Source organism: Drosophila navojoa, chromosome 5 (assembly GCF_054131105.1).
Source record: "Drosophila navojoa isolate 15081-1374.11 chromosome 5, UAZ_NAV_1.0, whole genome shotgun sequence".
NCBI classification, from domain to species: domain Eukaryota; kingdom Metazoa; phylum Arthropoda; class Insecta; order Diptera; family Drosophilidae; genus Drosophila; species Drosophila navojoa.
Window position 1 is genome coordinate 13,054,695 of NC_142893.1, and position 15,812 is coordinate 13,070,506.

Below are 15,812 nucleotides of genomic sequence, written 5' to 3' on the forward strand. Positions count from 1 at the left end.
TGCAGTCAGCGTGAACAAGTCCACCAGGATCTCTCTATCCAGATGGTCTGCGCCCACAAGAAATGCCAAACTCAAGTCGTCTGCCAGCCAGCCCTTTCGCTACTGCTGCAGCAGCTGCCGAGCTGCGCCTCGGGGTTAAATTCAGGTTTCCTTTTGGTATTCGAGACGCGTGCGTTCGCCACATTACTCAACAGGCAGGCCCAGCAGGATGCACGAAACGATGTCCTTATAGCGTGCCGGTAATTTCATTTATTTCATTTTCTTTTTATTTTTTTTGTTTTCCTTTCTCTGCTTCACTTACTCAAAAATTGATGCAGTGCAAATAGAAAGTTGAGTTCCCAAAAAAAGGGGCCAGAGCTTAGAATAAACAGCGTCTGTTTACATTTTTGTGCTGTGAGTCCATTGTGAGTCCATTGTGTATGCAGGGTATATTGACTCTGTGAAAGTGGCTGTAAGAGGCAGCAGGAGGCGTGGCAGGTGGCTTGAAGTATGTTCTTGAGCAGGATAACGAGCTGAGTCTATATCTGGCCAAGGCTCGTCTAAAACGTAAATCCGCATAGGTTTCGGCGTATCTCCTAGTCGTACACTCCCTACTATACTACTTTCACTTGAGCACATAGAGAATGGGAATTACAAAATGTACTTTACAGGCAGAATATAGGCATATATATTCTTGAATATGCTCTCTTAATCATAATCAAGGAAAGAGATTTATATAGCCTGATAGTAATAGAAACTCTTTGCTGAATTCAGGGCATCTCCCAGACAAGTACTCCCTACTAAGGCTCTTCTATTTGATATATCCTGATGCCTTTGGAAATGGAAACTCAGATTATAAGTAGTTTTTGGACAGTAACAGTATATCTATCAATATTATCTGACTGAGGAACTGGCAGAACTTATGCCCTTTACCCGTCTGTATAAGCAGGGTATGCCCTAGTCAAGCACTCCTTACTAACACACTCTAGCTTGTTTTTTTTTTTCTTTGTTTCTGGTCATGTTTATCTCATTTCATCAGCTTCACCCTGCTGCCGAAATCTGTTCCGTTTATTTTGCCTTGTTATTGTGACAGCCTCGCTCTCCCCCTGCTAGAGTTGACTAACTATATATACTACAATATATGCACACACTCTATGTCTGTCTGTGTCGGGGTGGTTTGCGTTACAAATTGCTCAAGTGATTCAATTTCGATAATGTTTTCGTGACAAGGGCACTGCGAAGGCTCCACTGCAGCTCTCAATGGCGATTGGACTCCAGGCAGAGTCGAGAGCCTAGCATCCAAGGCGGGTGTTTGATGTCGCATGTGCGTACTCCATAAATTTCACAAGGCGACACTGCATAAACACAGAAAGGCAAACAAATACAAAGAAATATAAATATAAATATATTTATTGTTTTATGCATAGGCTTGTACAGTCGCCTCTGATTTATTGCAATTCGATGCCTTTGTTTGAGTCTATAAATTTTTTTATTGCAATTTTATGGTAGCCAGTTATTGGATTGTTAAAATGTCATGGAAGTGGCTATCAAATAAAACTAGAAGGAATTTATTGTAATTTATTTGGCTATTGCTCTTGTTTGGTCAGCCAACAATTTAAGAAGTTGATGAGAAGCGTTCATCTCAATTTGCCGTAAAGTCAGCTATATATAGATATATGTATATATATATATATATATACTGATGCGGCACTTTTATTGTCAATGTGCGTGTTGGCTGTAATTAGCAGCGACTTTCGACTCTCTGGGCGTTCCACATGTTGCGACAAATCCATCGATGCTGGCCTTAGAGTCAAGAGCATGTCGAGAAGTGATAAGCCGAGAATCTTTCAGCTGACAGACAGACTGGGAACAGCCGCAGCAACTGTAAATTAGATATGAATACAGCATTTAGAAATGGAAATTGTCACGAATTGCTGCGCACAGGTGACCAAGCGAGCGAGCAGGCATGCGAGCGAGACAATGTATGTGTGTGTCGATGTGTGTGTGTGAGCGTGTCATGTAGTAGCAGTCAGTTAGCCCACCCCACCAGGCACCCGCCCACGCGCCTAGCCCCACACAAATGTCCAAAGTGTATCTAATAAGTAGCGCACCCATAGATAATAAAAACGATACAATGCGATCAAAAGTAAACAGTCGAACAAAGTCGAAATTGGCGTACAAAAGCGAACATCAAATGTACAAATTCATGACTTTGACATACCTCGTAAAAGGCAGCTATAAGTGCTGTATATTAAAATTATGTTTATGACAAAATAAACTCTCCCTATTCATTTAAATGTTTCCAAAGTATGCATACATAGAATATTTTATGGATCTATAAAGATAAAATGAAGATTTGCTTGTATCTCTATAAAATTTATAAAAAAAAGAAAAATTATACATAGAAATAGTTTAAAATTTATTTTCATTTATATTTTTATTTAGATTTTTTTTTAAATTTTATTTATTTATATTCAATTTTATTTAAATAGTTTAAATAGTTTCGTATTTATTTTCATTTTAATTTTTATTTAGATTTTTTTTAAATTTTATTTATTTATATCTAATTTTATTTAAATTATTATTATTATTTTTTTAGAATTAATAAAAATTTAATTATTATATAATGGATTTAAAATTTTAAATATTTAAATATTTTAATTAAATAAATATTAATCAAATATATTTTAATTTTATTATTATAAATATTTTAAAACATTATTTTAAATGGTTATTATAATTATTAAATAAATTAAAATATGTTTGCCATATATAAATTTTTTTTAATATTTTATAATTCATAAAATAATAATAATATTTATTAATTTTCTGCTTCGCCTTAACCTAAAATTCATCTATAATTAAAAATCTGTCAACCCTTTTGGTTCATCTCTTCCAGAGGGTACAAATAGCAGGGCATAAAAACGGAAGCTAGCCGAAATTGAAGCAACTGTTGACAGTAACAGCGCCACAGAGAAAATGAACGAGAGACGAGACAAGCGAACAACAATTAAAGCGTGACACAGTGAAAAAGCTAGACAAAAGGAGGCAAAAGCTAAATGCGTTCAATAGATAACTGCGAAGCAGCTCACAGATGGCCGCGCCGAATAGCAATTGAACGAATCGAACGCTGTCTCAATGGCCGTACGCAAGTAAGTGGGTCTCCACAGACCCCAAACCTCAGACGCCCAGCCGCAAAGTAAAAGTCGCCGGCGTCTACGCCCTCGCCCTCGCCCTAAACTGTGGCGCTTGAAATGGACTCGCCTCGAAATCGTCAGAGATGCCGGAATCCGATATTGCCTTGAATAATACCCCATATATGTGTGTACATATGTCTGCCTTTGCCTAATCCAGATGCACTACTTCAGCTTGCCGCCTGTGTTTCTTGATTGAAAAATTGCCCAGCCAATGGCTACTAAAATTCCATTCGAAATTAACTTTACGTGAAATGGAGCTGTTGAAGATATGCTTGTGTGTGTGTGTGTGTGTAATATCTATTTGTAAGGAAGTACAGCGTTAGGAGCAATTACTTGAATAGCTATATGTTTGAGCTGAGGCATTTAGGAATTCCATTCACTGTTATAGTCAAAAGTGGGATGAAACTTTATTAATTGGTTAGTATTAGTAAAATAAATGTCTTGAATAATATAAAAATAATATTATTTTATTAAAAAAATTCAGAAGTTTGTCCAATATATGGATAATTTATATTTGTATGTCTTCTAAGCATAAAACTAATTTATGAAATGTTATTATATATAAATATTGTAAAATAAATAATCATAAGCTATTATATTTTTCTATAATTTCAAAGAAGCCAAAACTCGATAGTTTCATATACATATATATATATAAATAAATGCTCCCTTGTGTATACTATTTTTATATACCATATATGAAATGCCTTCCCCTTATATATACATTTATTATGCATGTTTCTCTCTATAAATTGTAATTTCTATTAATCAATCAAAATGTTCATAAAATTGTTTAGATTGCTGAAGCGAGTAAATGAGTGTTTGCCCAAATTGTTGCTATAAGCGCTTAATTCACAGGAATTAAGAGACGATAACCCAACTCAAATCTGACTGATGTTCCAGCATACGAATCCAACGCCCCGACATGGCATGGAACCCCATGCGATCGACATTGAACAATGGAAACTCTTGTGAGATTTTTATCAAACCAAAAATTATGATTTGCTCTGCATAATTGAATCAATTAAGTGATGGACGAGAAAGCCCAAAAAATATATTATTAGCTTGTGAAATGTAAGAAGTTCCTAACCGAGAAAATACCCTGTAAGAGAAGAGTAAAATAATATTAAAATAATACTAAATGAAAAGAAGCAGAGTATTATTAAAAGAAGACTAAAAGAATACTTATAAGATAATATATATAATAAATATTTTGACTTGAGGCATTCATATAAAAATATTAGCATTTCTAGATTCAAAAAATACCCTTTAAATGTAAATTAATATGAGAAAAAGAACCAAAATAATATTTGAGCTACTTGCCTATAGTTAGATATATTAAGCTTTAAGTGTGCAGCGCGCAGTATAGTCGTGTATACCCCAATGCCTTTGTGAGTATATGTATAAGCAACATAATTAATGCATTCAAACAAATTCGTGCAACAACATGCGTTGTAAATGGAATTGTGAAGAATGCGCAGCAGAGATTCAACATTGCCAGCATAAGTGAAAGAGCGACAGAGAGAGAGGAGAGAGAGTGAGACAGAGATGTAAATAAGTACGAGTGGCATCAAATGCAGCTCATAAATAAGGGCGTGCAGCAGCATAGAGCACAGTAGCCGGGGCATGTCAAGTACTTCTGTGGCAGTAGCTAGACGTAATTGAAAGCTTTCAAGCTGCTGCTATTGATGGGGCGTGGGGCGTGGGGCGTGTGAGGGCTGCGCCTGCGCCTTGCCAGGCACTGACGCACTTGCATGTGGATCGATGTCAATCGACTGCCATTAGAGCCACTTAACAGCAGCCATGCGGCTCAAATTGATTTTAAATGCCAGACAATAAACGAGAAGAAAAGAAAAAGTTCTGTTGAATCTTGAGATTGTTGGCTAAAGTTCACATGCAAAAGGCTTTGCTCACGCCCAGCTCACGATTTAGTGAGCGGAAGTCGGCTGCCCCAACTATATATATTCAGGCCTTTCTCTACTCTTTTCGCATTGCATTCATGTGAGAGACAAAGTAAATTAGCAGCTGCCACAAGAGTCATAATTGAAGACGCTGGCAAAGTTGGCAAGAAGAATGAATTGTATCGTTGCTGTAACTCCCTCTCTCTCTCTGTCTCTCTGTTGGAACAGCGCGAGTGTCGCAGTTCATTTGCAACAAATGTTGCATGCACAGTCTGAGACGAATTTCCACTTGATTTATGCATGTGCATTTTGTGACGCTCTCCTTGTGTTGCCACAATTTTCCCCGATTTATGATCACAATCAGAAACGAAATTCATTTTACAAACTTGCTGCCCATAAACATCATTGCCATGTCTGCAACATGTTCGCCATGCAGGAAGTCAGAGCGCCCTGCGGCCGAACGAACCTCTGCCTGGGCGCTGCAACAGTTTTATTGTCAACGCGGTCCATGGCCAAGATGTCAATCAAAACAACTGGAGCATGAGCGACAGCCCACTCGACAGGGCCCAGGCATTCCAGAGAACGATAAAACATATGCGCATAGACTAAATAGTATATAAGCTAGATATATTGATACAGGGTATGGATGGAATTCGTTTAGCCTGCTGCAACTTGAGCAACAAAAGTGCTGCCACAATTGATGGATGCGAAAAGGAAACGTTCAAGAAATCAATCAGTCGTTGGAGTGGCTGAGCGACCGGTTGACAATGAGAGAGAGCGAGAGAGAGAGAGGGACAGAGAGTGGGAGAGAGGCACCCCAAGTAGACCCCAAACGCGTGCTATTGTCGCTGGCCCAGCATCAATCGCTTTCCCATTCACAATCACTTCAATCTTGTGGCCTCTGCCCGCACCCTCCTCGCCGCCCCGCTTCCCACAGCTGCCAAATGCATTCAATCACTTTATTTGTTGCATCTCCAGCGGCAGCATCCTCTTCATCTTGTTGTGCAACTGAGAAGAAATATGTATTTTATTTACTTTGCACTTATGACCCCCATGCCGGCGCTCGCTGTCGCCGATCGGGTTAAGTGAATCTGATACGAAGACTCTCCAAGCGACTCTGCATTTGCATCTCATCTCATCTCGCTTTCGAGCTGCTGCTGCTGCTGCCTTTCATTTCCCGTCGTCTTTCGTCTTCCGTTGAGTGTGTTTGACCGGCAGCCACACAGAAATGTCATTGCAACGACAAACATAACTTGCGATCTCTCTCTCTCTACCTCTCTCGCTCTCTCTTTTCTCTCTCACCCTCTTCTTGACCATCGCCCGCTGCAGCTGCACAATACTTTAGATGCAAACACTGATGGATTGTGTCCCTGGCCCCAAAGATCTCCATGCTTATGTGTATCCACATAGCCAGTAGCTAAATCATCTGATGTGCGCTTGAACACAGTGGTTCAACAAATAGTTGCATGTAAATGGCAAAAATGAAATATGATAAATATGGATATTTTAAATATATTTTAAATTAAATTTTATAAAAAAAAAAAATTTTTTTTTGAATTATATAAAGAAATTAAAAAAATGATTAAACATATTATTTATATATATTTGTTATGCCCTTAAAAATAAATTTTAAATTTATAAAATTCATTTTTAAAAGTTTCCATTATTTTAATAATTATTTTATTTTATAATATGTTTTAAATAAATATTTAAAAACTTAAAAATTTATATTAAATTTAAATAAAAAAAAAAATTTCAATAATCGTTTGTATATTTATTTTATTATTTATAAATTTATTTTATTATTTTTGATATTTATTATAATATTTATATATAATAAATCATACATTTCTTTAATGATTTTTTTGGTATTTATATTTTTGCTATTTATATACGATTATTAATATTTTTATATTTTTATTTCAAACTTTTTTTAATTCAGCTTTTTTACTTTATTTATTATATTGAAAGTATTATTTATGTGCTTCAAAAATAAAGTAAAATATAAAATACTATGAAAGTTTGTAAAAATAATATACATATACATATATTGTATTCCATATTTACTTTGATATTGAGCCACTGTGCGACGCCGAGTCGTTGGAGTTTGACACCGATTGAATGACAACAACAACAACGACAGCAACAACAACAACGACAGCAACTGTGTGCGGTACTTGCAGATGCATCTACAGCCGCAAGCATCTGTGTGAATACATGTGTGTGTGCTGGCAACTGTATGAGTGTATGTGCGTGTGTGTTTGTGTGTGTGTGTGTAGTCTTTTGTGCTACGGGCTGCCTTGTCGCAGATCTTTAATTGCAGAATTGTGTTTCGCTGGCAGCGCCTCAGCCACACATAGATGAGGATGGATGCGCATTATGGCAGCGCGACGCGCAGGCATTACCCATCTACGGGCCGATCTTGGTGATTAATTGACGTTGGTGTCGCGTGAGCTGCGCGGGTTTATTAAAAGGATTACAAGATGTGAATGTGCGACGACGACGGCGACGACGACGGACTCCACTCGAGTCGCAATTCCATAAATGCCAGCATAGACCGATGCAGCCAGTCGTAATAAGATTAATTACGAACGCCGCAGCAAAGACTCGACACACACACAGTCACTCACTCACTCACACACACACACACACACACACACTTATAATAAGGCACAATATTTTGACATGACAATTAGAAACTTGAAGTCTTCCATTGTCATTTCAAGTGTGTCCGCATTCATTTGAAAGCTCCAAGTTCTTTAATAATATTCACAAGGCAGAAATACTTATTGGACAATGCCCTCTGGGAGCGTTTAGCTGTAATCCTGGCCAGACATTTGCATATATTTAGCCCTTGTATCCCTTTGACACGCGAAGCTCGGCAGGATAAGTGTCATCAGGGGCGCAAATAATTGACTTTTAATAGAGGGTCGGACCCGAACAGCGTTACGCCAATTAGTGGAAAGTGTCATTAAGGGTCGCTTGAACATATTTTCGGTAGAAATATGAGGGATACACACCCAGCTGGATATAACTGTTTTATATATGAGATATATATATACGCTTAAACGTTTCATTTGCTTCACTGGCAGAAAGTGAAATTCGCAAATGTTTCGTTAAAACATGCAATTTTTTTCTGGCTTTAATGAACTTTACTTCAGTTTTGTTTGCCAATGCCAATGACGATGATGATGATGATGATGTCATCGCCCAAGACAACCGTACGAAAGCGCAAAGCATCCAATAAATCACAACCCGATCGCACAGTTTATGCTCATGCTCATGCCCGACTCGTGACAGCTGGATACCCAACTATGGCGGAGGCTGTGGATGTGGATGTGGCTGCTGCTGCGGCTGCATGCCAAACACCTGAGACAACGAAGTGGAGCAGCTGCCAGAGATTAGTCAGTTTCAGTGACTGGCAGCACTGGCGGGACTCTTGGCGCACTTCAACTCTCTCGGGAGCTCGCGCAAGCTGCTCAACTGGTTTGCGCGACTGCACCAAGAAATTAAAGGGGGGCAAAACGTGCACGGAGATCAAGGTGAAACACTCGAAACACTCAGCTCAGAATTCATTATGTTAGCCAGCTAATTGCCTAGAGCTTATATATCTATATATATATATATATATATAGAACTGACTGCGGCGCATATCAATTTCAAATGCAAATCACAAATGATCATTAAATCTCAATAGTTATTTAGCTAAGCTTTAGTTATTGGACTAACGAGACAAAAGCTTACAGCTAGGCTAAGCTTAACAGACTGTCTAATGCCTGCCAAATTGATGTTCATTGATGTGATCTGCCTATATTATAGTGGATTATACCAAAATATTTATATTGAATGGGGTATTCTTCTTGGAGCCTAAAGAACGAATGAAAACATTAAATTAGAGGCATCTCTAAAGCTATACTCCTCATAATATACTCACCAACCAATATTCCCGATTCGTTTCATTGAATGTCTACAAAAATATTGATTGATTGATTAACTGTGCTACTGATCGACACACATATACAAAAATCTCACACATACATACATACATATACGTAAAATCTCAGCCAAGTGAGAGCCAGTGCTAAAACGCAAAACAAAAGTATAATTAATAATAATAATTATTCATTGAGCTTGAACTTTCGCACATATTGAAGCGCTCACGTTTAATGAACGTTAATACATAATACATATAAACAACAAACTGAGAATCGAGTAGAAAGACCATCATTATCTTCTTGCGTAATGCAAGCTTAACGGTTACCAGCTTAGAGGTCACTCACAGATACAAAAACCAAAAACACAAACTTCTTGCCAAGAACACGGCACAATGAAACCGCAAAATTTATGAAACACTCTGAAAACGCAGAGGTCTTAACCCTCATGCTTTCCGCAGAGTCGAGTCTTGTTTCCCAGCTGCGATTATTCATGCTCAAGAGAAGCCGAAGAGCTGCGTTGCAATTTCCAATTTGCTGGAGGTTAAGAAAGCGAAAACCAAAAAGACATTAACAAAATAGATAAGTAAAATTTCCAACTGGCTAAGAGGAAATGCTCCAACTTACCAATTCTCTCAGCAAATTGAAGGCATTTCCTGAAGATTTTCTTGGAGCTGCCAAAAAAACTGAAATAAAAAACTGGTTTTGTTTTCTCTCAGTTGGTTCTCTAATGCTCACGCCGGAACTTCATTAAAACCTAATAATGTTTATTTAGTAACACCTTAGCAGCTAATTTGTTTAGTCCCCCGAAGCATGTGCACTTAAGGCGATAAATGCGCTTTGCGCCTGTTCCAATCGAAAAGCCAGTTTAAAGCTTTATGATTGTTATGCGTATGCTGTCACAGATATACATAGGCATATATAAACATATGTACATATGTACATAGGTAGATACATGCTGCATGACTCACGGTCACGCTTAAGAAAGGTAAAACGAGGCATACGAAGAGAAAATACCCAAAATGACGAAGTGCACATTCATGAATTTTGAAATGGGCCGCCAGAGAATCAGAGAACCAGAAAAAAAAACAATACAGACAAAAAACAAAAAACTGTTGGCTTAACTGTGAGCGTGACTGGATTCCGAAAATTGTTTCGTATTACTGTTGTTGTTGTCTGTTGACTGTTATGTGATCAGTGACTCTTCGGCTTCAATGATTCGCGCCACAGTGCTGAAAAGTGCTAAAAAGTGCTTTGTGTGACATATTTAAAGTTGAATTTTCGCTTGCATAGATTAGCAGGCTTTCTTTTGGTCGTTGACAAATGTTTTAGATATCACTTCTCACTTGGCGTTTATTCATTGGCAGTCAGTTATTTGGTTAACCACACAATTGCCAGTTTCTCATCTGTACATTAATAACTAAAAACACGAAAGAGCTTTTAACCATTTGAGAGTTTTTGTTTTGTTTAACTCGACTGTTTCTCTTCCGGCTCTGTGGTCCAGTTCCTAGGACGTTCCGCCATAAGAGTGTAATCGTTCTTGGCAATGTTTACGCCACCGTATTGATGTGTGGGCGAGTCGGGGAAGAATTCCCAGCCCTGTTCAATCGACATCTTCTTGATCACGCCGGCAATGCCTAGAAGTAAAATAAAATGTTACGTTAAAAATAGTTCAATATAAGTATTGCAACGTTGCATATAACACAATATATAAAACAAAGTAAGAATATATATCGCATTTCATCTAATATACATTATATTCAAATTACGTAATACTATATCCAGATGACGTAAAGGTAAATCTAAATTACGTAAGATCATACTCCATTGACGCAATGTCATATCTAAATAACGTAACGTTAAATCCAAATATCGTAACGTCATATCTGAACAACGAACCGTTATATCGAAATACAGAATGTTATATTCATATATATTCAGATATCGTAACGTTATATCTAAATAACGTAACGCCATATCTGAATACCGTAACGTTATATCCAAATAACGTAATGTTAAATCCAAATATCTTAAGGCCATATCAGAATAAGGTTATATCAAAATACATTAATGTTATATTCAAATAACGTAACGGTATTTCCGAATAACGTAACGCCATATATAATAACGTAACGCCATATCCGAATAACGTAACGCTATATCTGAATTACGTAACGCCATATCCGAATAACGTAACGCCATGCCTAAATAACGTAACGGCATATCTGTATTACGTAACGCCATATTTGAATTACGTAACGCCATATTCGAATAACGTAACGCCATATCTGAATTACGTAACGCCATATCTGCATTACGTAACGCCATATCCAAACATGGTAATATTATATGCAGATAGCGTTACTTTATATTAAGATACCGTAACGTGAATGTGAATTACGTAACGCCATATCCGAATAACGTAACGCCATATCTGAATAACGTAACGCCATACCTCAATAACGTAACGTCATATCTGTATTACGTAACGCCATATCCGAATAACGTAACGCCATATCTGAATTACGTAACGCCATATCTGAATTACGTAACGGCATATCTGTATTACGTAACTCCATATTTGAATTACGTAACGTCATATTCGAATAACGTAACGCCATATCCGAATTACGTAACGCCATATTTGAATAACGTAACGCCATATCTGAATTGCGTAACGCCATATCCGAATAACGTAACGTCATATCCGAATAACGTAACGCTATATCCAAACACGGTAATATTATATGCAGATAGCGTTACTTTATATTAAGATACCGTAACGTGAATTTGAATTACGTAACGCCATATCCGAATAACGTAACGCCATATCTGAATAACGTAACGCCATACCTCAATAACGTAACGCCATATCTAAATTACGTAACGCCATATCCGAATAACGTAACGCCTTATATGAATAACGTAACGGTTTATCCAACCAACGTATCCTTATATTCGATAGTGTAACGTTATATTAAGATTATGTAACTCCATATCTGAATAACATAACCTTATATCCAAATAACGTAACATATTCGGATAACGTAACGGTATATTCTAATAACGTAACGTAAAATTTCTTATAACGTTAAGTTTATTCAAATATTACGTTACGTTCAACGTCGCACATTTAACATCGTATACTTCTTACCGAGAAACAGGCCAGTCACAAGGCCAGCCACATGGTTATGTTTCCATGCACCAAAGACACCACCAGCAGCAAAGCCTCCGATCAGATAATTTAGTCTAGAAATAATGATGGTCAATTAATAAACATTCCGATGCATGGCTCCTTAACTCACTTATCATCCTTTCCGCGAATATTTGTGGCAGCAAGCGTAGTTACCGTAAATGCTGTAGCCATGCCCATCAGTGGACCCGTGTTGTAGGCGAAGCGTCCCAGTGTGGGTATGTAGCCTTGCGGCTTGGTGACAGTTAACACGTCGAATGTAGACCACGCCAAACCGGCGGCAATGGCGTATTTGTTTGTGGCCACAATCTTGCCAAAGGCATCTTCGCCATCGGGATAGTCGTAGTATTTCGAACGTAAGATCGACATAGTTGCCTAGATGCAAAATAAATGCATGTAAATAATAATCACATATGTATGAATGCCAATGTATGAATGTTGTCCACGGCTCTAGCATTAGCTAAGAGTTTTTATACTGAGGCTCAGACATCGCGATATAGCTTAGATATTTCTCTACAGCTTTTTGATTTTGCTGGACTATTCCTTAAACGATTTATGCTTTAAAGTATCCATTAATTAACTAACCTGCCGAATTTACGTAATTATTTCTAAGCGAAGAATTATTTGACAAAACAGCTGTAGATCAGTGTGTACTTATTAAAAAAAGGTTAAATAGGAAAAATACCAAAAAATACAAATGGTAACAATAATAATCCCCGAAGATAAAAAAATGTTGATGATGCGTTTATTTGTCTTTTTCGTTTGAAAAATTATTTAATTTTTCCCTTTATTTTTAGACATTAAAGAAATAGCACACCTTTTCTTACAGTGCCAAAACGAGCTTAACATTGATTGGAAAGGAGTCTGATAAATCGATAAATTTGTAGATAAATAAACATGTATTCGATAGTCTAAAGAAAACTTGACGATAGTCTACGAATAATTGCAGCTGTTATCTACATATACTTTTCAAATATTTGAAAAGGTACCGAAATAAGTTTAATTTGTTTGCCAACACAAAGTTAACTCTCAGTAATAGCTGTAATATTATCAATAGCCGCAGCTTATTTTCTTAATCAGTACAGATCTAAGGACTTATACCCAAATATCCTGCGGCGACGTTAGCCGGCTATAAATATAACTGATATGTTAAAATTACATTTTAGATATGTTTACTAACATAAGCTCCTCCTGTTAACAGCAGCTAGAATTTATATCTGAATTTATATTTAATGTACATTATGCAAGTTGTCTGTCTCTAGACAATACTAACAACGGAAATGCTAGTTTAAATGAATTAAGAAGACGAAGACGAGACAAGACAATAAACAGATGAGCTCATTACAATTGAAATGCACTTTAACAGCTTAAACAATTTTATTAATTACAATTTATGACATGAATTTAGCTACATATAATAATTTAGGCTATGGCAACGCTTTGGGTCTTTTACATAGTTGTATGTACGTGCCAGCGCGAGCTTCGTTATATTTTGTGCAATGATCAAATAAATTAAAAATGAGCTACAAACTAAACAATTAGCACGTACAAAACAAATTGCAATTTGATGAGACTTGTTTGTTATTTTTGGGTGCACAATGGGATGGCACTTCACTTGTTTGCCCTCTCGATTGTTTAGCTATTTGGACTTCTTGGACTCCACTGGCGGCTGCTTTTCGACAGACTGCTTGTAGAGCTGATTTAATCCAAAGCAGGCTCTCACATTATCGCTGGAGAAGAAAAACTTTTGCAATTTGCCTTTGGCATCGCCGCAAGGACGACGATCCACCTCCTTGCCCTGCTGGAAGAGTATCAGGGTGGGCAACTGCTTCGAGAAGCTGCTGTCCGAGATGTGATACTTGGCCGCTACGTCCGGGAAGCGTCCAATATCGATTTTGCCAAATTTCAATAAATTCGCATTATACTCCGCCGACAGTTCAGCAAAGATCGGTGCGAAATTCACGCAGCTCGGATTCCAAACGGTGTAGAAGCATATTAGCCAGCTAACCTTCTTATCCCTTACCAGCTCCTCCTCGAAGGTTTTGGCATTACGGAAGTAGGTTATATGCTCTGGGCCACTATACGATGGCTCAGGCAGCAGCATTCCAACCAGCACGCATATCAGCAGAAAGCCCAAGCCATAGCGAAAATCTGCATAGGCCCATAAAATCAAATTCGCGACTTTTGTGTATAGAAACGACGAGGTCAAATAGTTGATCATGGTGACACTGCCCGTTTTTCGTGAGCGTATCATCACAACAATCAGCAGAAAGAAGAGTATTTCCACTTCACGGCTATCCATGTCGCAGACGTCCTCCTCCTCCTGGTTCGCATGCTGGAAAAGGCGCGTGCAAATTACTTTCGTCTTCTTTGACACCAGATACGATACGGCCAGCAGTATATTAACCCAGTAGTAAGGTTTTGCTAGCACCTTTAGCTCCTTTTTCCATGACATCGTTTAGTAATGTGTCGATTTTCTATCTGGGTCACCTTTTTAATTAACAACTTCCCGTATTTTATTTTTTTGTTAGCTAATTTTGGCGACGAACAACCTGAACGATATTCAGCTACTCTATTAGTACTGCTGTGCGCATAACAGAGTTCTGCTAAGTCATAAAGTGGCAGCTGCTGCTGCTCAAAAAGCACTGTTATAAAATTGCGGGAGCCAAACAGCTGTCATCAATCAGTGCTGTAAGTGTACTCAAAAACCGAACACGTTACATTTAAAAAGAAATTCAAATATAAATTTTAGCACTCTTCTAAAAAGAGTTAGTCCTATGTGTTTCTATTTTGTTATTTTATTTTACAGACAAAAGGAAAATGTACCGCAGCTGTTGCTAAAGTAACCGAATTCTGTTTAGTTGATAGCTTAATATTGCTATAATTACAGCCGAAAACGAAACTCAAATTGAATACAAACTACTTTGAATGAAATTTCAAGGGCCAGGTTAATTAATATATTTTTTTTGTTTACATGTATTTCAAACAAATAATCAATCTGATATAATGTATTTTGATTGTAGAGCAATTATAATGTCTTTTGATAGCCTTGCTCAATACAAGACCCGCCTAATCTATCTTTCAGAATGTGATGTTCGTATATTTCTATATACATATACATATATAGGTTGTACTCTAATCAGGGTTAATAATCATTTTACGTGACTGCGGACGCTCGTGGCTAGACAAGCAATTAAGTGTCACAATTTTGGGCAACCTCCTTTATTTTTTTATTTTTGTTTATTCATTTTTTGCAAAAAAACAAAAAAAAAAAAAAACTTTGCTGATTGCAGGCGGGAAATGATGCATGCATTTAGCTATAGTCAGAGAATCGCGCGTCACAGACTTGCACATCTGACTTAAGTGTATTTTTACAATTATCATTTAAAATGCTCTCAATAAAATATTGCAAATATAGCACTTACAAAGCTTTACCATGAGCCTGGCAACAGCGGAACGAACAATGAAATCAACTTTTAACATAAATTGATAATTGCAATAATGAAAATGGTGCCACAAGGAAATTTAAGCAATAGTAATTAAACAGAATTTAAATGGGAATCGTAATAAAGAGCAGTATAATTTTGTTTTTTTATTTACTTTACATACT

The 15,812-nt window shown here is 37.2% G+C and overlaps 2 protein-coding genes across 2 annotated transcripts; both read right to left on the reverse strand.

Annotated features, from left to right (window-relative positions):
- Positions 1-10,335: 10,335 nt before the first annotated feature.
- ND-B14.7 (NADH dehydrogenase (ubiquinone) B14.7 subunit) lies at positions 10,336-12,940 on the reverse strand. The gene is made up of 4 exons (XM_018106156.3): positions 12,788-12,940; positions 12,315-12,577; positions 12,164-12,258; positions 10,336-10,646 (listed from the first exon to the last, which is right to left on the reverse strand). Exons 2-4 carry the CDS (start codon positions 12,569-12,571, stop codon positions 10,477-10,479), a joined length of 522 nt encoding a protein of 173 aa, XP_017961645.1. The 5' UTR covers positions 12,572-12,577; positions 12,788-12,940; the 3' UTR covers positions 10,336-10,476.
- A 603-nt stretch (positions 12,941-13,543) lies between these two features.
- Positions 13,544-14,961, reverse strand: LOC108654665 (thioredoxin-related transmembrane protein 2 homolog). The gene has a single exon (XM_018106155.3). The coding sequence runs from the start codon at positions 14,655-14,657 to the stop codon at positions 13,842-13,844; it is 816 nt and encodes a 271-aa protein (XP_017961644.1). The 5' UTR covers positions 14,658-14,961; the 3' UTR covers positions 13,544-13,841.
- Positions 14,962-15,812: the final 851 nt, after the last annotated feature.